At 45.2% G+C, this 25076-nt stretch overlaps 1 protein-coding gene across 1 annotated transcript; it reads right to left on the reverse strand.

Annotated features, from left to right (window-relative positions):
* Positions 1-2779: 2779 nt before the first annotated feature.
* Positions 2780-24634, reverse strand: LOC103190290 (RAB, member RAS oncogene family like 6). The gene is made up of 15 exons (XM_042337600.1): positions 24479-24634; positions 21335-21469; positions 19005-19052; positions 18536-18588; positions 18221-18312; positions 17308-17448; positions 16785-16890; positions 16060-16163; positions 13504-13859; positions 9379-9535; positions 8118-8315; positions 7048-7411; positions 6308-6485; positions 5031-5095; positions 2780-3711 (listed from the first exon to the last, which is right to left on the reverse strand). The coding sequence occupies exons 1-15, from the start codon at positions 24606-24608 to the stop codon at positions 3502-3504; spliced, it is 2337 nt and encodes a 778-aa protein (XP_042193534.1). The 5' UTR covers positions 24609-24634; the 3' UTR covers positions 2780-3501.
* Positions 24635-25076: the final 442 nt, after the last annotated feature.

The following is a 25076-nucleotide window of genomic DNA, read 5'->3' on the forward strand; positions in this document are numbered from 1 at the left end:
ACACGTATGGAGAGAGAGAGAGAGAGAGAGAGAGAGCAATGCAGAGTCTGCGAGCATCAGCTCAGAAACCCCAAAATAAACAATTTCAGCAAAAAGTGGGATTTTTTTTCATAGAGGTGCAGTCAGTCTCATTTTTAAACAATGTTGCACACCATCTCATTAACCTTTAAACAGCTGCTCGTGTGTGTGTTTGTGCGTGTATGTATGTTTATCTGCGTGCACGCGTGGGGGTGGGTGAATAGGCGAAATATAATATGCATGATACGCTTTAAAAATGATCACTGACCTGCAAACCGAACGGTGCAGATCAAAAGAAAGCTGGTGAAAGAGAAAGGTGGTGCTTTAGTTGCACTAACCTTCACCCACCCAACATCGGTGATTGTGATTCATAAATGTGAACAAGATTAAACACAAGTGGATTACAGTATCGCAGGAACCACGGCCAACCTTGGGAAGCCAAATGACCTCCCTGTGCAGCTCTCCGTTGAGTCCAGCAAACTCAGCGCACACTGGGATTCGAACCAGCGTACTATACTCTACATAGTCTGTAAACTACAGCTCCGGCTACTACACCATTGGGGCTGCCCTCCCCACTCCCCATCCCATCTCTCAACACACGCCCCTCAAGACTTCTCGCACTTCAGAGGTACGAGGGTAAATTAACGGCCGCTGCAAAAGTCGTCGGCCTGGCCAACCCGTATTTAACTCTCCAGTAATAACTGCGAGTCTGATCGGAGGGGAAGCTGCGTTGCCAAACAGGCAGCCAAATCGGTTGTGGGTTAAAAGGTTGCAGAGCCCTGTTGCAACTTCAAACCGTTCTCCATTTGGAACGGTTACATGATATTCGCACTTTCCCTCGGCTGCTCTCACATGTCCTGTGCATTCTGCAGAGTAGCTGCAGTGCGGAGCAGAGCACCAGCGAATAAATTAATCCTTGGGCGAATGCGAGACAAGTGAAAGGTAGCTGCTGGCTGGCTCTTGTGATGAAGGCAGAGATGAGCACAAAGGCTGATCAATGTAATAATAATAATAATAATAATCGTTGCATTGATATAGCGCCTTTTCACGTATCTGAGATGTCTCAAAGAGCATTACAGAATATACTGTGAAGTGAATTGACTATATTTTGTGGGCGAAAATGAATGATGCTCAAGGTGAGAGGCGAACACTGGAGATAAACAGTTTGCATCTAAAACATCAGCGCAGACCTATTCTCAAATCAGACACTGAATGGGTCAGACAGCTCATTGTTCAACAAACAGCGTCTCCTCACCCGGGCGGGATGCATTATAAATGAGACATCTCCTGTTCAATCAGGAGCTGCTTCCATGCTGGTACCTTCACAGACACATCATCACTCTTTAATGGGAAGTCACCTTGAGAGCAGCAGCAGAACAGGCTCAATCGCTAGAAACCCCCGAGTCTCACAAACACGCACTCCCTCCCTCTTCCAAACTGTCTGACCCATTTCTAATAGATTTAGAACTCAGGCAGGAAACGCTGGGATCTGCTTGCTGGGTGCATCCTCCCCAGTACAGAATTTTCACCTCACGTGAGCAGCTTTAAATACCCGTCAAAAGGCCAGTTTGAGACTTGCACTTTCAACCTTGCGTCTACAGGGAGTGGTTGGTACAGCCTTATTAAAAGGGAAAGTCTAGGGGAAGCACACTGGACTCAGAATAGTTACCCCCCCCCCACCCCCTCTCTTTTATTTTTTAGGTCCCTCTGGAAAGAGAATGCGCACTCTATTCCAGAGGCGAAGCAGCTTCCACACTCAATAGTTTGGCTCGGGAGACTCTTAAAGCAAGGTGACGGGTTACCGCGGGTGTCAAGATACCTGGCTGATCGAAAAGATAAGTTTCATTTAATTGAAGCGGCAACAGATCTGCTCATTAGCTCCAGTGACTCAGTCACGTGTGTGGAATAATTTGTTGTGCAGCTGCCCTTATAGGGAAGCGTGCGTTTTCTAGAGGGGCCGCACGTGGTGGGGAGCAGGTGACTTGTTAAGAATAAGCGGTAAGCCACGGTGTCTGAGGAGGAGAGCACCACCGGGAAAAGCGGGACCTCCGGGAACAAGAGGCGGAAGAAGGCCGTCAACAATACACAAAAGGTGGTTTATGACGGAGGGTTGTAAACCTATCTATCACAATATGGGAGGATGTGGACTCAGTTCCACATTAAGTCCACTCAGAGAGGAGTGGACGGGGAAGAACAGACATTAACTGATTGAACCATTTTGGTGCTTCAATGGCAAATTTTAAAGGAATCCCCCAGTTCAAGCCCCTGTCTCCCACCCCCCACCCCCCGAGAAAACGGTGGTTAGGTTCTCCAAGGTGCCTGTGACTTTAAATCCTCCCTCTCTCTCCTTACCACGCCCTGTAAAAGCTGGAAATCTTACTCAATTCACCGGTGTGGGCGGTGGGTGGGAGGGAGAGTGGACCTGCCAACCTACCTGGCTCCCTGCCAACATTCTGCATGTTAGCCCCAAGAGAAGCCTGCAGCTCAGTCAATCTGTTCATTTCTAATGGTTCGGCTACTCGATCGTAATAATCTGAAACTTGATTGGATTTAGAACAGCGGCAATGCTCCCACTTGAAGCGAATCTTGCCGATTGATTTCCTCGGAAAGAATCTGTTCGCAGATCCGAGCAAAGTCATCGACTCCAGCTCAGATTTGCGCTGCTTACAGCTTTCAGTTATACTGATCAATAGTTAGGCTTGTGCGGTTTTCGATTCTTATCATTTTAAAATTTCCCATGTGAAATACTGACGTTTACGGAGGGGGGGGATTTTACTCACAATGTTTTTTGTAATCTTTTCAGCCACCAAATGGCCGACTCGCAAGTCACAAGGTCATCACCGATGCCACTTCCTGGGTGCCGCTGATGCTGCTATGAGCACACAGCTTGTGATGCTCATCAAAGCAAACCTTGCATTTGGTATAGCACCTTACCACGTCTTCTAGATGTCTCAACGCGCTCCACGGAATACACTGTGAAGTAAATCGACTGCATGTTTTACCGGCGAAATTGACGATGCTGGTCACTTTTAGAGTTCAAAGGGCTAAAAAAAAAAGTTACCCAGTCCCAGTATTTAACAACGGGAATTAATTTTCCTGTTTTTTGAGAAATCAATGACAATTTTTTACCACTTCAAGTCAGAAACTGTCAAGCCTATCAATAGTTCATAAAAAGTCCATTGCCGGCCAGCCAGCCAATCCATTCTTCATGTAGAACAGAAGAAGGAACAAACATCAAATCCCTCTCGCACTGTTACCTCTGGGTCCTATGTAACATTCTTGAAAAGCAATCAAAATATTTAACGACAAAAAAAAAAGAAACAAAATGGATGTAAATGTCACGAGGAACACCACAAATGTTCCACCACAAATGAAAGGGATATTCTTTTGGGGACGTTTGAAACCTTGAGGAATACACTGTAAAAACAACAAGGTAAGTAACTACAGCAAAATAATACAGCAGACATAATGAAAGAAACAAGTCTATAGCTCTTCATAGTCTCCAGCGCCCCTACCACTTGGGTTATGTCCGTCACCACTGCCAGCCAGAAACATTTCCAAATCATCGACTTCTCCGTCAGTCTTATCCTTACTCTTCAGTTTCTTCTTCCTCTTCTTCTCCTCCTCTAAACCTGGCTCCTTCTCTTTGCCTTTCTTGTGCCTGTGTTTCTTTTTTTCCAATTTTTCCTCCTCCTGAAATTAATAAGAATGATGCCTGCATTAGACAGAGATGTATAAAATATATATACATAATTATATATAGGATTTTTCGCATCAAGAGGACACCTCAAAGGCTATCCTGTAATGTGGAATTAAAATATTATGTGGGTGAAACACAGCAGACAATTTGCACATAGAAGTGTCCCACAAACAGCCGTGAAAGTGAGTGACAAATTTTAATTGGGGCATTGTTGGTTAGGGCATCAGGAGAAACTCTTCTCTTTTTGATTAGTGTCAAGGAATTTTTAGCGTTTACCTGAACAGACAGAGAGGACCTCGGTTTAACGTCTCATACGAAGGACGGCACCTCCGACAATGTACCACAGCACTGGAGTATCAGCCACCCATGAGTTCCAAGTCCCGATGTGGGGCTTGAACTCACAATGTTCTGGCTAAAAGTTGAGAGAGCAACCAACTGAGCCAGGCTGACATGCTAAAGAGTCCTGAAAGGCTCAATATCATAAAGGCAAGTGTCGTACAGGAAGATTTACAGCATTGTCGGAGACTAGTGTCTTCTATAAATGGTGCACACATCTTAGTGCAAGGGAAGGTGTGAAAGATGGTTCAAAATGTAACACCCTTAAAGGGTTAATCATTAGCTTTCATTAAGAATTATCACCAGCTGCAATACACAAAGCAACAAAAACAGACAAGGGATTTAACTCTCTGGAATCATGTAAATCTACCAAATAATAAATGTCACGGAGCAGGTAAACACGGGTTATTACTTCAAAGCCAGCTCAAAAATGGGGCCAGAAGCCATAAATGGAAATAATAAATGATAATCCCTATAGAGTGCCCATAACATCGAAACGTCTCGAGCACTTACAGTAATTGCTGTTACGTAACAGTGACTCTGCATTTGTAAGGAAACGCAGCAGCCAATTTTTGCACAGAAATGTCCTGGGCCAAGAGGAAAGTGCGGCTGCAATTTACATGTCACATCCAAAGGACGGATCTCCAGAGGTACAGTGCTTCCCCCCACAACACTGCACTGGAGTGTCAGCCTGAACTGTAAGCTCAAAGTGGGGCTTCAACACCCCAACATTTTGACACAGAGGCCAGAGTGCTACCAACTTAACCAGGCTGGAATTGGTCAAGGAACATTTGTAAGTGACATTTGACTTTACACGGGCTGACCAATTTTTGGAATATTCCACCATGGCTTTACAGTCAACTAAAGAAGGGAAAGAAACATTTAGTGTTATTCAAACTGGAACGAGTGTGTACTAGAGCGCACCGAATGACTAACTTTCTTACATCCCGTCACTAGTTTTAAATTAAATCGTTACCTCCTTCACATCTTTTACTTTTTTCTTCTTTTTCTTGTCTTTTGAGGAGAGTTTGCTGGTTTTATCTGCAAAGGAGAAGAAAAGGATAAGTCTGTCATGTGGTAAAAGTGGTTTAAAAAAAAAAGGTAGAAATATACTCTTATCCTCTCTGGCCTCGAGCAGGAGATGGGAATGATGTTGTATCCAGAAAGAAGCACTGGAGAAATCCGAGGCTCAGTGTTGGTGTTGAGGGAAAATAATGAGTTGTTTTCACCAGCTACCGATGACTGAAATATCAGGGTTCAAATTCACCCTGGTGTTCTAAAGGCTTTCAAACGTAATTTTGCGGAGAATAGTCAGGATTAAACGATTTGTCAATAATCTCTCTACTACAGTGTTAGGACTGCAGGAGACTGTCAAGCGATTTGGAAAGTGTAATTCTGCCTTGATACTGCTAAGAGCAAATCCACTTGGCTCCTTGCAATATAGTAACTTGTAGCAGAAATCTTTTTGTTTTATTTTTAATAAAATTATTTAAAGAGCTGTTTGAGTGATTTGGCTCCTTAATAACTTGGCTCTTTAAATACATTACTCTACTTTGGGATTCCTGTTAGTGACTCAATACAACAACACAATTATATTTGATTAGCGCTTTTCACGTCGGAAGGACGTCCCAAGTCGCTGGACAGTCAGTGTTTCGGACGCGAGCTGGGGGTCAGGATTAGGGAGAGTGGAAGCAGTGGGGGGGGAAGGAGGATGATCGAAAGTATGGTTGAAGAGGAGGGTCTTGAGATGGGTCTTGAAGGAGGCAAGGGAAGGGGCGAGGCGGAGGAACTGTGGGATGGAGTTCCAGAGGGTGGGGTAGAGTGGTAGAAGGTCAACCCGCAATGGTGGGGTGGGCGAGGAGGTGTAGTGGGGCGATGTTGCGGAGGTGGAGGAAGGCAGAGCGGATCATGGCACGGATGTGGGGTAGAACGGATAGCAGAGGGTCAAACAAGACGCCAATAGATTCAAACCCTGCACCACAGTGAATATCACAGCTGTATAATAAAAGATTAGCGAACAAAGTAATTCACATTGGTTGGGTGGGTAGGTGCGTGGGGTGAGTGTGTGTGTGTGTGTGGGTGTGTCTCCTCCTTTGACTACGAAGTGTAAACATGAACTCCGTATTACACTTAATGAAACATAAAGTCAATGTTAGTTTTGGCCCTTAGCCTGATTTTGGTTTTGCCATGAGACAAAATACATTTAGTTCATTACTAAGAATTCCACATTATTCAGCACAACCCTCAAGGCACCTTCACTGCTGTTCTCGAGTGCTGCTACTGTCTTTTCCTCGGCGCCCAACCCAAACAGATCCAAGTCGTTGGCCGGCTTTAGCGAATGTTTGAGAGGATTCAGCGGAACTGTTAGCTTCACAGGAGTCAGGTCATCTTCCGAGACCTCGGACGGGTCCTCTCGTACGGGAAACTCTTCCTGCGATGAAAAGCAAAACACAGAACATTTATAGAGCAGAGGGGAGCACCCGATAGATATTTAACCAACAGTATTCATTCTAATCCCGATTGAAAGAGCACAAGAGACTAAAATAAACTGAGTCTTTGAATTGAGGATTATAAAATGATCCTTGCACTTGATTATGGCACCTTTCACATTTGGAGACCGATTTGCAATTGTTTAGTGCCCTTCAATGCAGGTTAGTGTCTCAGAGTGCTATGCAGGGTTCAACACGGGGCAAAGGAGAAGGGGGAGGTGACCATAGGTGCTGTTGAGGACGTCTCAAAGCACTTCACAGGATTCACTGCAAAGTGTAGTGGCTATGTTTTTTGTAGGTGAACAATACAGCACTGGAAAGAATCACTGCTGTCGGTTTTCTGGTGGGTGCCAATATTTGAACACTATTACATTTACCCAAGATCATAAGAATGAAGAAAACCCTTCAGCCCATTTACAACCATAGAAATTTAGCCATTTGGCCGTCATCTAATCCAATCCACAACCATCTAATCAACCTGAACGAGCCAGAAGTGAAGCTTACCGTCTTTATTTTTTTGTCCAAATCTTCACTTTCAAAATCAGGATCGTCCATCACAAAGGAGAGCAGCTGAGTGGCGATCGGGCCCTCGAGGTCACTCTCTGAAGATTCCTTGTTCTCCTGCGCTTTGGACTTGCTCGGACCTTTGCTGCCCGCTTTGGAAGCTGAAGCGAGCGTTGGAACTGCAGCCGATGTGGTCACACAGGAGGTGGGCATCAGGGAGGAGTCAGCAGCCAAATGGGAGGCAGTCTTTAAGCTGCTGAGTGGCTCTGGCTGGATCGGGCTTGGTAACATGACCCCAGGTTTCTGTTCACTGAGTTTGGTGGAAGCCATGACATTCTTGGATTTTGATGAACCTTTGGAAGCCCTGGCAACAAAGAGACCATTTTGAAACTAGCAAAACAAAACATTTAATTGAGGAAAGTTTTTAGGATTTTTGGACTCTGGAATCTTATATTAATAATAATCCTTGCATTTGATATAGCGCTTTTTCACATCTTTGAGACGTCTCAAAGCATCTCACAGAATACAAGGTGAAGTGAATTGAGTGTACATTTTTGGGGGTGAAATCTTAGAAAATGACCACGTAGTAATCCTGCCATTATTTCCACTCAGCAACGCATACAGGTTAGGACCAGTCTCCTTTATGCCACTCTCCCAGATCCCAAGGCAGCACAGGTACTTGCTATCCGAAGGTGCAGTTGTGTCTGAAAACACTACTGTGTATATCCTTCATGCTCTTTATTTTCCTGTCAACCCAGAACCACAGAAAATAAGAGGATTAAATAAAGGGTGTTTGTTCCGTTGTGTATGAGTTGCTTTGAAAGAGCAATCCATTCAGTCCCATTAGCCTGTTTTTTCCCCGTGAAAGCTTCAATGGTTTCTGCCTCGACCAACACCACTAGACAGTGCATTCCATATGCCTAACAACTATGTAAAAAATTCCTCACAATCTCCTCCTTCGCTAACTACCTTAAATTGATGTCTTCTGGTCACTGATAACATCAACAACAATTTTCACTTAATGTACTGTAAATTGAAGTGTGAAAGGACACCTTGTTATAAATGCTGACCTTTTCATTTCTTCTTCCGAATCCATATCTTCGCTCGTCATCATGGCAACCTTCGCACCGTCCTCTTCGTCGCTGGAGAAGGTTACATCTTTACTAGGAACTTGTGACTTCACTTTCGGCTTCTCGGGAATCTGGTCGTCAAAATCCAAGTCGTCCTGGAAACGGTCAACCATGGGATTGCCTCGTCTCTCTCCATCACTGCACGGGAGTGACCAATAGGCAAGTTTACAGATTGTTACAACAACAACAACTTCCATGTATATAGCACCCTTCACCCGCGGAAGCGTCTAAGTTGCGGACAGGTTCGGTGAGTATGAGGGAGAGCCCGGGTGGTTGGAGTTCAGACTCGCAGGAGAGAAGTCGTTGACGGGAGCCAATGAGTATGGCTTCCGTCTTGCCAACATTCAGCTGCAGGATATTTGCGCTCATCCAGGTCTTGATGTCCGTCAAACAAGCTGACAGGACATCAGCGGACTGAGAGTTGCAGTTGGAGGAGAAGCAGATTTGGGTAGATTACTGTTACAACTCCTCAGAGATAGTGCCCAAAACACAAAGAAATGGCTACCAACTCTCGTCCTCCTGGAAAGGGACAGTGTGCCGGGCTAAAAGCATTAAAGGAAGTCAAGGCGCCTGGACTGGTTTGAGTGCTTACAAGGATAGAATCATAAAACTTTACAGCACAGAAAGCCATTTGACCCATCGAGTCTGCACTGGCTGTCAGAGCAAACTGTTCATTCAATCCCACTGCCTTTCCCTATCCTCCTGACCTTTCAAGCCTCTAATTTTCATACAACGGTCTACTTCCCTCTTGAAACCTACAAATCTTAAGAACTGGTTACGTTCTTGCAGGTGTATTAAGGAGCTCATTGGAGACCGGAGAGAGTATGGAGTGTAATGCCTATTAAGGGGAAGTATGATCCAGAGAAGCAAATAGCTTTCCAGCGGTCATCCATTAAATGCGTGTTTAGGTTTCTACCTCCCACCCTGACCTATATTTGTTAGATCAGGGTATTAAGGGATAAGGGTGGGTAATTGGACTTGAGAAACAGATCAGCCATGATCTTATAGAATAGCGGAACAGGCTCGAGGGGCTGAATGGCTTCCTCCTGTATCTGTGTTTCACCTCAACTCAGACTTCTCATTTGAGAGACCAGCCACTGTAGTGGAGTTGGATTGGAAGCCTGCAGTGTTTATATTCCCACTCTCGGCTATTAAATGGTGGCCCTCTTTAATTCAATATTTAGAATCCGAAATCCTTTACCTGTCGCTCTCCTGTCCCTCTCGAATCTCTGGATTCTCTTTTCCCCTCTGAGACTGTGCGTCCTCCAGAAAGCTCTTGTCCAACCCTTCTTCGGGAACAAAGTCATCAACACTCTGCACCTTCTCCTGACCCTCCGAGGTCACGGTCACTGCTTTATCTATTTAAGCAAGATCTTGGTTACTCAATCTCCGAGAGGCAAAGAGTATTAGAAAGGAATTGCACACAAGTTTGGGAGCTAATTCTCAAACACTCAGTAGAAATTTATAGAAGGCAGCCATTTGGGATAGTACATCTGTGGTGGCATTTTAGCCTAACCTCCCTACCTCTCCGACCTGCTTACTCCCCAATCCACTACCTCTGCTCAATTGGCTCCGGCTTGCTACTTGCCCTCCGTACCCTCAGTTCCACCACAGGTGGCTCGCCACCCTGAAAGGAAACTTGCCTAAGGTTTCGCCCCACTAGGGTATGGAACCTGGGTCCTCTCGCTTGAAAAGTGATACGTATGTATACTGGTAGTTTCTTTAAGAGAAGTTTAGATCATGTTTAAAAGAAAATGACACTTCTTGAAGCTCATCCTAATTTTCAGCCAGGGTTTAAGCCTGTCACTTGAACTATTTATTTTCGATTTGTGATGTTCAGTAACAATGATTTGTGATATTTCCATTACACCAGTGAAATCAGTGCCATATGCTTTCCAATAAGGACAAATACTTTGTCTTTGTATTCGTGGCATATCATCAGGTTTACCTGACAGGATTGATTAACAATGGCATTGAAAAACATTGCGTGTAAGAGATGCATTCCAGTATAACACTGATTTGAAGTGGCACTTTACCAGCTGAAAAGTAAAACCTGTATGGATGCTGTGTTCATTGTGAAGTGCTCACTCGCACCTCCCATTAAGAAGGTAAAACACCACGAGCCTTAACTGAAAGAAAGGAACATGCCCCGAAGGAACGCCTGTTTTCGCTGAATGAGCCGAGTTTTGCAAAAGCTAATTACTGAAATGGAATAATGGGCACAGAACCCCCTCAGGACTAGAACATGTCTCTAGAGCTTCATCCGATCCTGTGTGCTGTACAGGGCGACCAAAAGGCTGTGATACATTACAATGTATAATAAGTCTTTTGCCTTTGAAGAAATAAAGTAATTATTATTAAAGTAAATGGTGTCACGACTTTTTTTTGGTCACCCTGTAATTTTTGGAGCTGTCTTCATTACATTCGGTTCTCCGATATATAATAATGCCTGATGCTATCTATCTCAGTTGCAATACACGTCTTTCTGAAAGCTTCAGTTGTGCGCATGTGTGTGTGTGTGTGTGTGTTTGCGTGCATGTAAAATCCAGTAGAAGATTACTAAAATAATGATTGATGGGTCTTCCTGCAGGCTTCCAGCTTCTTCAAGGACAGACTTCTAAGGAGAACAGAGTTCTGGATCATAGATGATGGAATAAACAAGAGGAGTCTTTGTAATCCTTTTCCATCCTTAAGACCGTGCATTCCTGGCTGCCCTCTCGTCATGTTTTTGATGCAATTTTGTATCTCGTTTTCGACCCTGTAGCCCATTAATCTTTGAGGGAACCATTAATCTCGAATGAACAATCTTCCCATTAGTTCACGTGACATTCACCATTAAGCGCTCTGAGACGCTATCCTGCATGAAGGATGCTATAAAAATGCAGGTTGTTGTTTCTTTGTTGCTGTATTGACGTAATAATCTGGATTTACTTTCTCAAACCCATTTATAAATCTTACAGACTATTGAGGTCCACTCTGAAATGCCTCTTTTTAAGGCTGAGGAGCCCGAGGTTATCTAACCATTGCTCATAGCTCATTCCTCTTGGACCACAACAGCTTCATCAAAATAACTGATATTGGTTACTTTTCAATTCTCCAATTACCAAAGAGATATCAGACTTTAGTGTTGCCATTCTTCCGAAGAAAACCCCTTCAGGCAAGCTTCAAGCCTGCCTCTGATCAGCCTAGCAGCACAGAAATGCTGTCAAAGCAGTCAGAGACAAACCTTTAAGTGGATTCCTCGGAAGATAAATCTGTATCTGGGATGAACCCAGGATATCTTTTCTCTCTTGTATCAGAACGCATCAGAAGAGGAATGGCTGAAAGCCTCATTCAAAAATACACAGTTACACCACTTCAGTATATCCTGTGATGATACGATAAGGCGCTATATCAAATACAAGGATTATTATATTAAATCACTATGTGGATACAGTCTGATTTGAGTGTTACCAACTGAGCCAGGCTATTCGTATGTATTCCTAGGTTCTATACAGTCGATTCACTTTACAGTATGTTCTTTGAAGCACTTTGAGACAACGTGATACGGCACTATATCAAATGCAAGAATTATTATTATTATTTTAGTTTTTCCACAAGATCCTGCAGATGAGGATATGTGTTAAGTGCTACCAGAAGGATCGACCATCAAGGACAAAACCTGGTCAGCTCAACTCTGAGGCACTGTAAAGTAGGCTATAAAGTCATTCAAAAAAAGAATGAATGGCAATTCACAAATCATTGTCTGCCTCACGGAGCAGGATCATTACATTACGGCAGGATGTTTTGCCAACGTTGGTCAGTATTCCACTCACTGAATTACTGGGAAACCTGCCAAGATTAACGCAGTCATTACTTCAGATGCATCCGTAGATGAAGAAACGCAGAATCGATTGGGGACGTTTAAAAGCTAAATAACTGGGAAGTGCAAAAGATTAAGGGATATGGAGAAAAGACGGGGAAATGGTTTTAAAAGGTTTTGTGTGACCTAACAAAATGGTGAAGCAGGCTCGAAAGGATAATGGCCTTCCTCTGTTCCTATCTTCTAAATTATGCTTTTAGCTACTCTTCTCAGCTCATATTCAGCTGCAAATGAATACCATGTAGTGTCCAGCAGAGGTAATCATGCCTTTATGCTTTTGTGAAGAATAATATCATGTTTTATCTCAGAAACATAGAAATGCAAGACACAGAAGGAGGTCATTTGGCCCATCGGGTCCGTGCTGGCATTTTTAAAGAGCAATCCTTTCTGTCCCATTTCTAATAATAATTGTTGCATTTGATACAGCGGCTTTTCACATTGTCTCAAAGCATCATAGAATATATTGTAAAGTGGAATAACTGAGCATTTTGTGGATGAAATTTACCTGCCCCTTCGCCCAAACCCCTGCGGTTTCTCTTAGAGGCTGTGACCTGTTGTCGCGGCCACACATGTTCTCACTAACACTGAGCGGTGTCGCACTTCTTCAGGGAAATCCTCCTTGTGGGGAAAGCTGCAGGATTCCACCTCAGTGCTCCATCATTACAAAGACCGAAAATGTCTCAAGACAGTAAGAGCAACTTGTCCTCATTAACAACCTGGCTCATTCCTACACTGATTGAGGAAGAGCAGCCTTACAAGCCACCCGTGACAAGGAAACCATGAGCCATCCATTTGGACAACATGAACTTAGCAAGCGGCAGTTTATACTACGTCTTACAACAACAACAAGATTCCATTTATTGAGCGCCTTTCACGTCGGGAGGACGTCCCAAGGCGCTGTACAGTTGGGTCAGGACCCGAGCAGGGGGGAAATGGTCAGGGTGAGGGGAGGGAAGAGAGGGAGTAATTTTGTGAGGTGATGGAGCACCACATAAATACACAATCATTACATTTCACAGTATATTCTGTGAAGTGCTTTGAGACGTCTAAAGACACGATAAGGCGCTATATCAAATGTAAGCATTATTATTATTATTAAATGGAAGAATAGAGCAGTAAAGCTCTGTTGCTGGCTCACTGGGTGCAGAGCCAAACAAAACAGGGCATAACCTGGACCCCAACAAAACATTAGAGCTCAGGTCAAGGAGGTCAACTGGAATTGCACTATGCTGTGCACATGCAGGCTGAAATGCACATCATGCAATTACTTGGCACTCTCCCCCCCCCCACCATAAATTGCATTGAGTAATAGAAAGCTCCCCGAAACAGCGAATGGGGGGAAGAGGGGGAAAACGGACCCCAGATCGTGAGTGGGAAGCGCTCTGTGGTACGCAACAGGCTGTACAGATGCCATTGAATAGCAGAGAATAACGGCTGGATGCTGTAAACTAGCAAGTGCCTTACCCGGTTTGGCTGTGGGCGTCTCGGGTGTTGACGATGAGCCAAAGAGCCGGGACATGAGGCTGCGTTTCTGAGGAGCAGCCGCGGGGCTGGGGATGGTCGGTGAAGGCATGCCCGGGGATGTGGGCTGGGGATCGAGGGCCGGCACGGGGCTGGGGGACGCTGATGGAGGTGGAGGAGATGGCGACGGCGCAGGAAGAGCCTGTAGTGGAGTTTGAGGAGTTCCTGGGCTGGAGTTGGTTGTGGAGGCTGAGTTTGGGGGGACGACAGGAGACTGCGAGCCGGGTGATGGGCTTTGGCCATTGGTTGCTAATGGAGACGCACAACTCCGACTCTTGGTATCCATCACCTCAAGAAACCTGCAACAGAGAGAAGGGGAATTTAATGTATGTTACACTAACTGTGGTTGATATGGGGGAAATGTACACCTGTAGGGGGTCAGACTTTACAACAATTTATTGATTCAATGAATGCACCTTTGCACCTCTGTCTCAATCAAATATCAGCAAACTATAACATCATCAAAACTGAATTGATGAAAACATGCAAGAGAAGCAGTGGGAAAGCACCAATGTAGTTAAAGTTTTAACAAACATATTATATTGTACAAAACATTTAATTGACATTTATAGAGCGCCTCTCACGTTGGGAGGACATCTCAGAGCCCGACCTTTGGAGGTCAGTAAGGTGGCCGGAGCAGTGGGGACTGAGGCTGTGGAGGGCTTTGAAAGTGAGGATAAGGATATTGAATCCAAAGTCACCAATGTCAATGTGTCCTTACTGAAATGTGCTAATCCCGGTGTTTCACAGCGAGGCCAGACAACATCATCATCACTTCATGTTCCATCCCTTTACCTCTGAACCCCAAATCTTGTTCTTTCTCTTTACTGCTGCTTCACACTATTTAGACAATGATTTCAGCATCCAACACTCATTCTTTCAACGCAGTACTTTACTTTATATTCCCACTAATTTATCCCCAATCTTATTAATCTGAATTTATGCCGGTTAAACAGTACTGCCACTTGTCAAACCAACTCCCGAATCAACCACATCCCTCTGTATTTGACCAGCCTTTTGCAGTTTATTTGAAACACCCCACATCAGAGCAATACCGGCACACCGACATCTTGACTTCTGTCCACTTGCAAATAATTTATATACAGTGTAAATAGCATCTACCTGCCCTATCCTGAACTATAAGGCATCTCACCAATTACCTCCTTCTCTGCCAATGCAGCTCCGTGTACAACTACAGGTTGCTTCTTAGGATTCACCCAATTTCCGGTGCACTTTGGAAATTCCCTCCCTATTCCGAGCCTTTGTTGGATCAATCTCGTGCATCAAGAGCTTTGCTAAAATCTAAAAAAAAGTTTCTGGTGGAAAAAGCAACACAGCTTCTCCCTTCAGCACACTCACATCTCTGTGCGCTGGAGTCTCAATGTCTCTGTACTACACACAGCACTGGAAGGAAACACGTCTGGCTGAGCTGAAAGATACCTATGGTTTGGAAAGGTGATCTTCGCCAGAGGGCCTTTTTCAAGCATCACAATGGCTTGAAATAAATAAGTTATAGCTCACACACACTCAAGTTCAATGGTAAGGTGATCAGCAGCCTGGAATCATCAGTGCCACCCAAAACTCCTTTTAATAATCAATGTACTCAGTACATAAAACATGATCTTCAATACGGTTACCAATATTCTCACATTCCTGTGCAACTCATCTTGATCCTATTTGATATTTGAGGACGCAGATTTTGAGAACTATGTTTAACGGATAAACAAATGGCCAACAGATTATACGTCTTGAAATGCAGAGTAAAATAACATCCACATGCTCTGATGGCTCCACTGAGAGTAAAAATGCAACAGCACTCACAGCCCACGTGTAACAACATCTATGTCCCAGATCCGCCATCGTGTTTGAAAGGAAATGAGATACAAGTAAAGCACAAAGTTGTAAAGGGATATGGGGAATGAGCAGAGGAAATGGAACACTATAACTGCAATCACTTGGTACAATAGTACATTGTGGAAATACTCCCTTTAACATACACTCCTTGTATACTCCTTTGCCTCCTTCAAGACCCGTCTCAAGACCCTCCACTTCGACCGTGCCCTTGGGTCACCTTCCTACCCTTACCCGCCCCGCCCTCCACCCCTCCTAATCCCAACCACCAGCTCGGGTGCAGATCCCTGACTGTCCAGCATGTCTTCCTGACGTGAAAGGCACTCTACAAATGTAATTTGTTATTGTAGTTGTCCAATTCCCTCACCCATCCTACAGATCCCTTGATACTAAACACAAAGGGAGTTTCCTTAGGTGGCTGGCCAACAATTCCCTCCACCCCAGATAAATTGGTCATTGATTCATGGCTGTTTGTGGGACATTGCTGTATCCAAATTGGCTCCTGCGTTCATCTACAAATACACAGTCACTACATGATGGAGGGAATATTATTATTATTATACAACATGCAAACATAGCACAATTTTAACTTTAAACAGCATATTGCACTGACGTTCACTGGTAACATTAAACACATTAAGCACTTACAGCTCATAGTTCTGGTCCTCAGTTTCGTGCTGCATAGAAAGCTCCTCCAACGTAGCGTCCACATCCAGTTGGTTGGTTTCCAGTTGCCGCAATAATGTTTCCCGCTGTAGGAAAGAACCAACCGAGTGAACTCTTCAGTAAACAAGGCACCAACAGAACTGTAAGCATGCTCTGGCCATAGAGAGCAAAGCTCAGCATCCCTGAATCAACTCTAAGAAGCAGATTGTAGACGTAGACTGCTGGAATGGGTAAATCATTACCTAGTAACAAGCAGTTCAATATACTGTGTCATAATTAACCTTGCATTTGATATCACATTGTTGTTGTCAGCAAGCCCTTAACAGGATTTACTGTAAAGTAGAGTGACTGTTTTGTGGGTGGACAAAAGATCTTTTTACATCCGAACAAGCAAGCGGGACCTCAGTTTAACATCTCATCCGAAGCATCTTATCTGGACTCCTTGTGTTCAAACTGATGAAATGGTGACCAGTGACAGAATATTTTCACTAGTTGCTGAATCAGCAGCTAGGGAGCATAAGGTCAGAATTATTACTGAAAACTTATAAAGGAAGACTGAAGACTTTGTTCGATAAAATTCTATTTGCTAACAACACGGTCATTTTGTGTGAGGAGGCAAGTGACCTCCTTTTGTGCTGCAATTTGTACAATTCTATCCAATAGAGCAATCGCATTCGGTGTTTCTAACTCACGACCAGAGCACTCACCTGCAACTGAAGAAAAGGAATATTGAAAAACTTGTGCAAATACTTCAAACCAAAGCCATTTCTCATTGAAGACTCTGCATATCGGATGTAGGATAATCTGGGCGTACTGAAAAGAAAAAAAATATTATGTCCAAGAAACGGTCAAAACAGAGGAATTGAGGAAGGGTGTCAGGGGTATAGCAGCAGATGGCATGACTGCTGATAGTGGTGCGGAGAGATCAAGGGACACAGGATTCAGTAGCGTTCTACATGTCAGGTTATTTACAAATTCAGAAATGCTTAACCAAAATTGCTCAGATGATGATTTAACTAAATGTGACAAATAAATGTGATAAATGTGATAACCCTCCACCCGAGGTAGAGAACAAAACCGGTTTAAAAAAATGGGAAAAGAAACCTTGCCTGAGAGAAGTAAACGCTTTCAATCTTTTGAGCATTTGAATTTCTTACTAAACTTTTTGTCAAACAGAAAAGCATGGGATATCATGCAATTGATATTTTACAAACCATTAAACATATTTACCTATTTAAACTTTCTATAAACTCCCGGACATCATCGGGCAGGATGACGCGATGCTCTCCCATGTCACGGTGATTCCCAAGCACACAGACGGGAATGTGGTTAGGCACTTTGGGAAGTTCTTTCATAATATAGCTGAAGGTCCTACAGAAAACCAAGGGAAAGTCACTGAGAAGCTGTTTGTTTGAATCTTCATCTAAAAATCAATGTCATTCTTCACAAATGCAAACCATAAAGAGGAGTATTACACATCGGAAATTCAGATTGGAAACAGCCAGATGATATAAGAAAAAACAAATGTCTCCAATTTCCCATTGGTTGTAAATCTTATTCAGGATGCCCACTGAAATGATGTAATAAAAAAAAGTCTCAAGTGATGGTGTTAGGGCATCGACTCTCTCTTATACATTTACTAGGAATCCTGGAGACTCAGTGCCCCAAACTCAACAGGATGCACACAACGTTGTGCAGGGGACCGCTGCATTCGAACCAGCTAAAACTGTACAGTTAACAATGTAATATATTGGTAAGCTTCCTGCATTTAGTCCAGCTTGACCATCCTAGGCGTTGGCATCAGGGTTATCCCAGCACGACTGGAACAAGTACTGTTCCAAATGAACATCGAGTCAAAGTTCATTAGCGATTTGGGAGGCTGGCCAATCACCATTGTCACTCCATTCTGTGTGATAAGAAATCATGACTGCCTGCCAAGTTTTGAAGTCCAATATTGAGTACATAATGGACATAAACCGATTAATCTCAATTTAGGTTAGGGCGTTTGGCAGAGACAAGCCTGATACCATGACGCTGCCTCAAGCTCCAGCGTTCTCAACTGTTACACATCATCAGACTTTGTCATGGGACAAACACAGGAGCTACCAGACATGGAGTAAACAGAGAGAAGGCATTGTCTTACCACTGCTTGGTAATATCAAACATCATTATAACGCCATTGCAGTTCTTGTAGACATCGAGAAACTCGGCATCTAGCGCCAGCTCAGCATCAGACTGAAACAGAGAGGCAAACGGTTTTGGAGTTTCAATGGAACAAAATCATGCTTCCATGTCATACGTGTGTCAACATTGCTAGCCATAATACTAAACATAGAAGAATACGATTCAACAGGTCTTGCCTACAAAAAAAATGAGACCTAACTTGATAATTACTATGAAATAAGTACTTGTGAGACTTGCTATTAAAGGGCAAATGTTACTTAAAATCCTACCGCACCTCTTGGGGGTCATTCTCCAGTTTTAACCCATCTCCTTTCTTTCGGCTTTTACCTAGACAAAAAGCATCATTGGATTAATGACATGCTAGCAAACGGTTATTCCTGAAAGGTAAGCATTAAGCTCGAGGAGGGGGTGCAAAATAACAGCACTTTTAGCACATGCACCCAGAGGTGCAGTCTTCCCCCCCACCTCCCCCCAAAGCACGAACAGTGGGGTCCCTTTTCGTACCAGTCAATGGAGCTCTCTTCACTCTTCCCCATCATTAGCCCGCGGTGTGACATTCTGCTTTATCCCACCACCTGTCTTTACGACCAGCAAAATTACACACAGCTCAAGTCATTGGATTTGAGAACCCATTTGAATGCGTAAGAATGTCGCCCACACAGCCCCGTCAGCCATTAAGCTTCAGCGCTAAACAGAATTTGGGAACAACTGATTTCTGATCAAAGTAACAAGACAGCACTTACCTTTATCCACTACATCCCACACTTCAACCTTCACAATGTCATCGGTTGCTGTAATAAAAGTAACAAAAGGGACAATCTGAGGAATATCTGAGAGCTCACAAAAGCAACAACAGTAAAATTACATTTGTACAGTGCCTTTCACGTTGGGAGGATGTCCCAAAGCGCTGAACAGTCAGATGTGCCTGAAAATGGAAGTAGACTTGGGTGGGGCATGGGGAGAGGGGGCAGTGGGAGAAAGGACGGAGAGTGAAATTAAATGTACTTGTCTACAGCAAGAAAAATGTACCTTAAACAGTTAGGTCGCCATCGTATAGAGAAAACTGGGGGAGAACACAACAGATAAATAGCTAGAGGGTATATTAAAGTATAAAGCTCAATGTTCACTGATTGGATATCCAGACTGGCTGGATTGATACACACAGGATTTACTGAAATAAACATTCACTGACATTAAGTTGAATTAAAATCATGTGGGGAAATGGCACTCCACATCACGTGATTGGAATATCCACAGCCCAGAAACACGTCCACCAGAAGAGAACAATGTCTCTTCCAAACACACCTGCTCCAACTGTACACTATACAAAAGACTGTTTGAAAGGACTCGTGCTGCTTTGACGGGTTTGGATCCTGAGGCAAGCCTGCTTCTACAGGTAATTGAAAAACGTCCATCTCATGGCTCTAAATTTGGCGAAAACAGGTCGGAGCCTGACTTCCTGTTGCTCTCGCATCAGACGAATTGTGTCCTTGTGGTCACACAACATACCGAGAAATGTGGTTTCCAAAGTTCCTGTTCAAATAACAATAGTGAAGCTGAAAAATCCCCACAATACAACAACGACGACGTGCGTTCATACAGCGCCCTTCACATGACAATATCTGGAATGCTCGACAGTGACGGAGCCTGCCCGGGGGAGGTGAGCGTAAGCGCGGTCGAAGAGGAATGTCCAACACATTTCTAATGACGTTCTGCAGAATGTCATTTGCTGCAAATTTGGGAACTGGGATCAAATTGTAAGAGGTTTGGATTGTGGTGTGGTTTCCAGTTTGCTGTCGGGTTTCGAGTCTCTGGAAGCACAACGTGTAAGGGGTGAGAGGACGGTGGCAACTGCTAAAGCTTTGTAGGACAAGGTCTGAAACTGCTGGTTTATTACATTTACTTGATCCCAGGACTTGATCTTGGGGTCTTGAGTTTCTCTCCACTGCAGAACTGGGAGAGTGCTGCATTTTCAGAGGTGCCATCCTTTGGATGTGATGTTAAACCGAACTGCCACCTGGCTGTTGAGATGGATGTTAAAGCTCTCACAACACCAGTTGTAAAAAAGGGTCTCTCCCAGAGTCCTGACTACTTGCAGCTATGTGCAAACTGCATTAACCTGAAGAGTACACACCCAATACACCCGATGGCAATTCCTCAAGAAGCGCTTTGCGACGTCTTGTCATTATAGGCGCCGTATCAAATGCAAGGATTATTATTACCTTGCAATTCACTTCAACCCGAGCTTTCAAACGTATGACACAAGGACAGTTTCAAGTGTCAATCCAGGAGATTGTGTTACAGCCTCAAACAGACTCGCTATTTTTTTTTTAAAAAAAGAATTGCCAGCATTATGTTCTCATTCAAATCATGCGACTGGCTTTTCACTAGCCATTACGGTCACATTCCTTTCGTCACATGGCTGATGGGGTGGCTGCACAAGACTGATACAAGGAAAGCGTGAAAGACAATTACATCCTGAAGCTTCAACAGACAAAACATTTGTAAGCCTGCCGTCATGAAATTACAGAGATTCAACATATATTTCTATCCAAGAGCGGCAAAATGTTTCCAGCCTTTTGTGTGGTCTCATGAGGGGTCATAAATGTAGATTTTTCCAAGCAATGTGCCCCCAAGCCTTTGGAACTCCATTATACAGTTCTTTCATCTTGGGACGCCCTCCCGACATGAAAGACACGATACAAACGCAGTTTGTTGTTGTTGTTATTAAACACTTTGAGATGTCCTCACTTGAAAGGCACTGTAAATACACGTAGATTGTATTTTTATTGCATTTTGAGGGGCCTGAAACAAATTTTATCTCGAGAACGAGTCCGTTTTGAGTCTTTGAGATTATAGGCTACCCTGACGGTTTCAGTGCAGCGCTTGGGGAGCACCATACTGCGTTGCCATCCACCTGCATTATTAAGCCGAGGTTCCATCTGCCTTTACGGTGGTTGTTAAAGAAAGTATTCTCCAAAAAGAGAAGACAATTTTTAAAAGGGAAATAAAGCAAAGAGAGAAAAGAGCGGGTGTGTTTCCGAGGACAGATCACAAGCTCAAAGGTACTTACTTTTGTAGTTCCAGTGAATGCTGGTGACCTGGATCTCCTGAGTTGGGATGTACTGCTCCACAAACTTCTTCCCTTGCAGTCGGTGCCATAGAGTTGTCTTTCCCGTGTTCCTGTCACCGCGAATTAGTATTTTCACTAGGAATGAAAGTACCACAGAGGCTCATTGTCAGAATGCTTTCCTAGCGCATCGCCCTCAATTACCACTGCTACTGCCTCTCCAACCAGCCACACTTTCCGTCCTGCAGTGAAATCCGATGCGACAATGGCGTTTAATCTTCCAGGTTTACCGATAGATCACTAAGTGTTGATTCTATACTACCATCTTTCCCAGCTCCGCTTTTATATCGCGGCCTCACCTGAAGAGTCGAAATCTGGTGCCAAAATAGAGCAATGACACGTTCCGACCTTTCACATTGAATATTATTATTTACGCCCGGAAACTGGCCATTTGGCCCAACTCGCTTGTGTCAACGTTTGTACTCCACTCCTCCTAAGCCCTCTCCCATACCGCTCTATTCCCTGTGCTAGTCTTACATTATAAATGCAAACTTGATAGGCGATTTTTCCCCCTCCACTCCTTCCTATCTCTGTCAATCCACATACATTCCCTCTGGACTGCTGGAAGGTTTGCTGCAAATGGCATTCCAGGCAAGTGTGGGTTTCACATTGCGAAGATTCCTAACTTCTGTAGCTGCATAAAACACCGTTAGAGCTGTACCCATCGAGATGCCCACCAAGACTAATTTTTTTTTTGAAAAAAATAAATGTCCCTGGCTTGCAAAGTACCGCCTGTATAAATTTTTCATTCAGCAGCAAATCGGCAAACTTCGACTAAAAGCGTGACAGTGTCGAAACGAAATAAATCAAGTGGAACTTTGCTGCAAATTTGGGTCAGTCTAGTCCGCTGTGTTGAGACTGGAACCTCCACGGTGCAGCATTAATCAGGGTTGAGCAGCACAATTTGGAACTGAATCGCGCTGAAGCCCCACTGTTGTGAGCAGGGTTGTGGATTGCTCTTCTGCAGTCCCAACCAACCACAGCAGGTCCAAAGAAGTTCTGGTCTCTGCTCCAATGTTCAGCCCGAGAACTTTCGAGGTATCAACTTTTTAATGTTATTAAAGAGCTGTTTCCACTGGCGGGTGGATTTAAGATAATTGGCCAATAAAGAGATGAGAATTTTATTTTTTTAAATTTTTTTTAAAACGCAGAGTTGCTACGATTTGGAATACACTGTCTGAAAAGGCAGTGGAAACAGATTCAATAATAACTTTCAAAAGGGAATTGTATAGTTACTTGAAAAGAAAAAAAATTGCAAAGCCATGGGGAAACAGCAGAAGAGTGGGACTGATTGGATAGCTCTTTCAAAGAGCAGGCATGGACATGATGGGTCGAATGGCCTCCTTCTGTGCTGTAGAATGCTATACAAGTGTAATCTTGTGGTTGTCATTGTAGAATTCTATGAGCTGGACACACGGTGAAAGAGGCGATAGGCAAGTTTAGAGTTCTGCACAAACGCTTAATTGCACAATTAATTCCAAAACTGGGTGTTAACTGAATAAAGCGAGGAGGAGGAGCGGGAGGTTGGTATCAATCAGGTTCTCTGCGCCGGGCCCGTTTTGCTGGAGCCGCCAGTACATTCCAAGGCACTGAAGATCTGCTGCCAAGTAGATATCGCACATTCAGCGATTCAGTCACAAACTAAACAAAGCCACCAAAACAAACAGAGCAGCAGCTCTCGGGAAATTGAGGAGGAAAGGGGACAAACGGAAGGAGCAGTTACATGGCCTTCCTAAGTTTGGCAACTTTATACGAGTTGTACCAGAATTCTGTGCATCGAGGAGGAAGGAGAGTGGTGTCCCAGCATAGCTCCTTATAGGCAGTTGGGACAAATACGTTCAATAAAGGTAACAGCCATGCCTCGCAAATACAGACCCATTAACCTAACCTTGAAAATTGGGAATATAATTGATCGATTCATTACAAGCAAGAACAACCTCGTAAAAGAATCGACATGGCCTTTCAAGAGCTTGATCTTCTTTGCTAAGTCCCATAAAGGTATCCCTTTGAGAAAGTGATTGCCACCTGGCAAAGCCAATTTATAATTAAAAAAAACTTGCATTTGATATCACGCCTTATCACGTCCTCGAGACGTCTCAAAGCGCTTCACAAAAATATACTGCAAAGTGAGTGGGCCGTGCATGTTGCGAGGGAAACGCGGCAGCCAAGTGCGCACAGCAGCGTCCCGCAAACAGTCGTGGATTGAGCGATTGTTTTTTTTAAAAAAAATATTATTATTAGATTGTTACCCCCGGAAATGTGATCCGTCAATCAACTGCCAACCAGGTTCCTACTTACTGCCGGGCAAACAGAGGAGCGTGGAGCAAGGAGACTGAACCCGGGTCCTCTCGCTTGCGAGGCGAGTGCTCTCGCCATTTATTTGTTGGCAACTACTGCACTGGCCATTCGTGGCAACCGGGGGTGGGGGTGGGGGTGGGGCCGGGGCACCCCGTTTAACATTAAAAAAACTTGTACCAGATTGCACACCAACCATCGGTGGTGCCGCCCAGCACAGGCGCACCAACGGCCGTAAGACTACGGTGGGTTAAACAGCGGCCGCGATACCAGGCAAAGACGCCCTTCTATTTTCGAGAAGCGTTACGGACCTTTTTGACCGTCGCTTGAAAACGGGCGGAAGCCACTCGAGCCGAAACATGGGCGGGCGGGCGGAGGGGGGGGCACCCTTCCACTTGCCGGGTGAGAACATCCCTGGACTAAGGGTGCACCCACCCCAACCCACCCCACCACCCCACCCCTGCCACGCTCTCCCCAAACCTGAAGGGCAACCCCGGTTGCCAGGCTCCACCGGTTGGGGCTTCCCGGGGGCCACCGGTTGGGGCTTCCCGGGTGCCACGGGTGGGCACCCCGGTTGCCGGGGGCCACCGGTTGGGGCTTCCCGGGTGCCACGGGTGGGGGGGCACCACCGGTTGCCGGGGACCACCGGTTGGGGCTTCCCGGGTGCCACGGTTGGGGAGAGGGGGGGGGTCCGCGTTGCCAGGTGCCAGAGGGTGGGTGGGTGGGTGGGTGTCCCATCACGGAGCTGCCTGTCCCCCCCGCCGCCCCCCCCGGCGCCGGTGCCGCACTCACTGTTGTACTGCACCCCCTTGGCGAACCTCCTCTGGAGGCTCTGGTTCATGGACTGCAGTCCGGCCGGGATGAGCTTGTCCCTGCCCGGGAGCTGCTCGGTGCCCACCAGCTTCTTCAGCGCCGAGAACATGTTGCCGGTGGGCGGACGCGGGCCTCCCCCGACTTCGGGGCCCCGCGCGGCGGCGGCGGCTGAGAGGCCCCGAGCGGCTGGCAATGGGGCAGGCGGGGGAAACCGCGGCCTCTTAGCCCATGGGGGTCAACCCGCCCGACCCGAGCAACCGCAGACCCTCCCCGGGGCGAGACCCCGGACGACAAGCGGGAAAGCGGCCGAAACCCCCCACCGTGTGACTGAGAGGCGCCGCCGCCGCTCCGCTCATCTCCTCGCCGCGCATGCGCCGAGCTCGCCCCTCCTCCCCCGGGCCGGCGCCGCCCCGTGACGTGTCTCCCCCCTCCTCCTCCCCCCCCCCGCACCGAGCGCGCTGACGTCACACGCCGCCGACGTCATTTGGGAGCCAAAGTGTGACCCTGTCTTATTAAGTCGTCATCATCATCATCATCATAATAATAATAATAATAATAATCTTTGCATTTGATATAG

Source organism: Callorhinchus milii, unplaced genomic scaffold (genome assembly GCF_018977255.1).
Source record: "Callorhinchus milii isolate IMCB2004 unplaced genomic scaffold, IMCB_Cmil_1.0 Scaffold8, whole genome shotgun sequence".
Lineage (NCBI taxonomy): Eukaryota > Metazoa > Chordata > Chondrichthyes > Chimaeriformes > Callorhinchidae > Callorhinchus > Callorhinchus milii.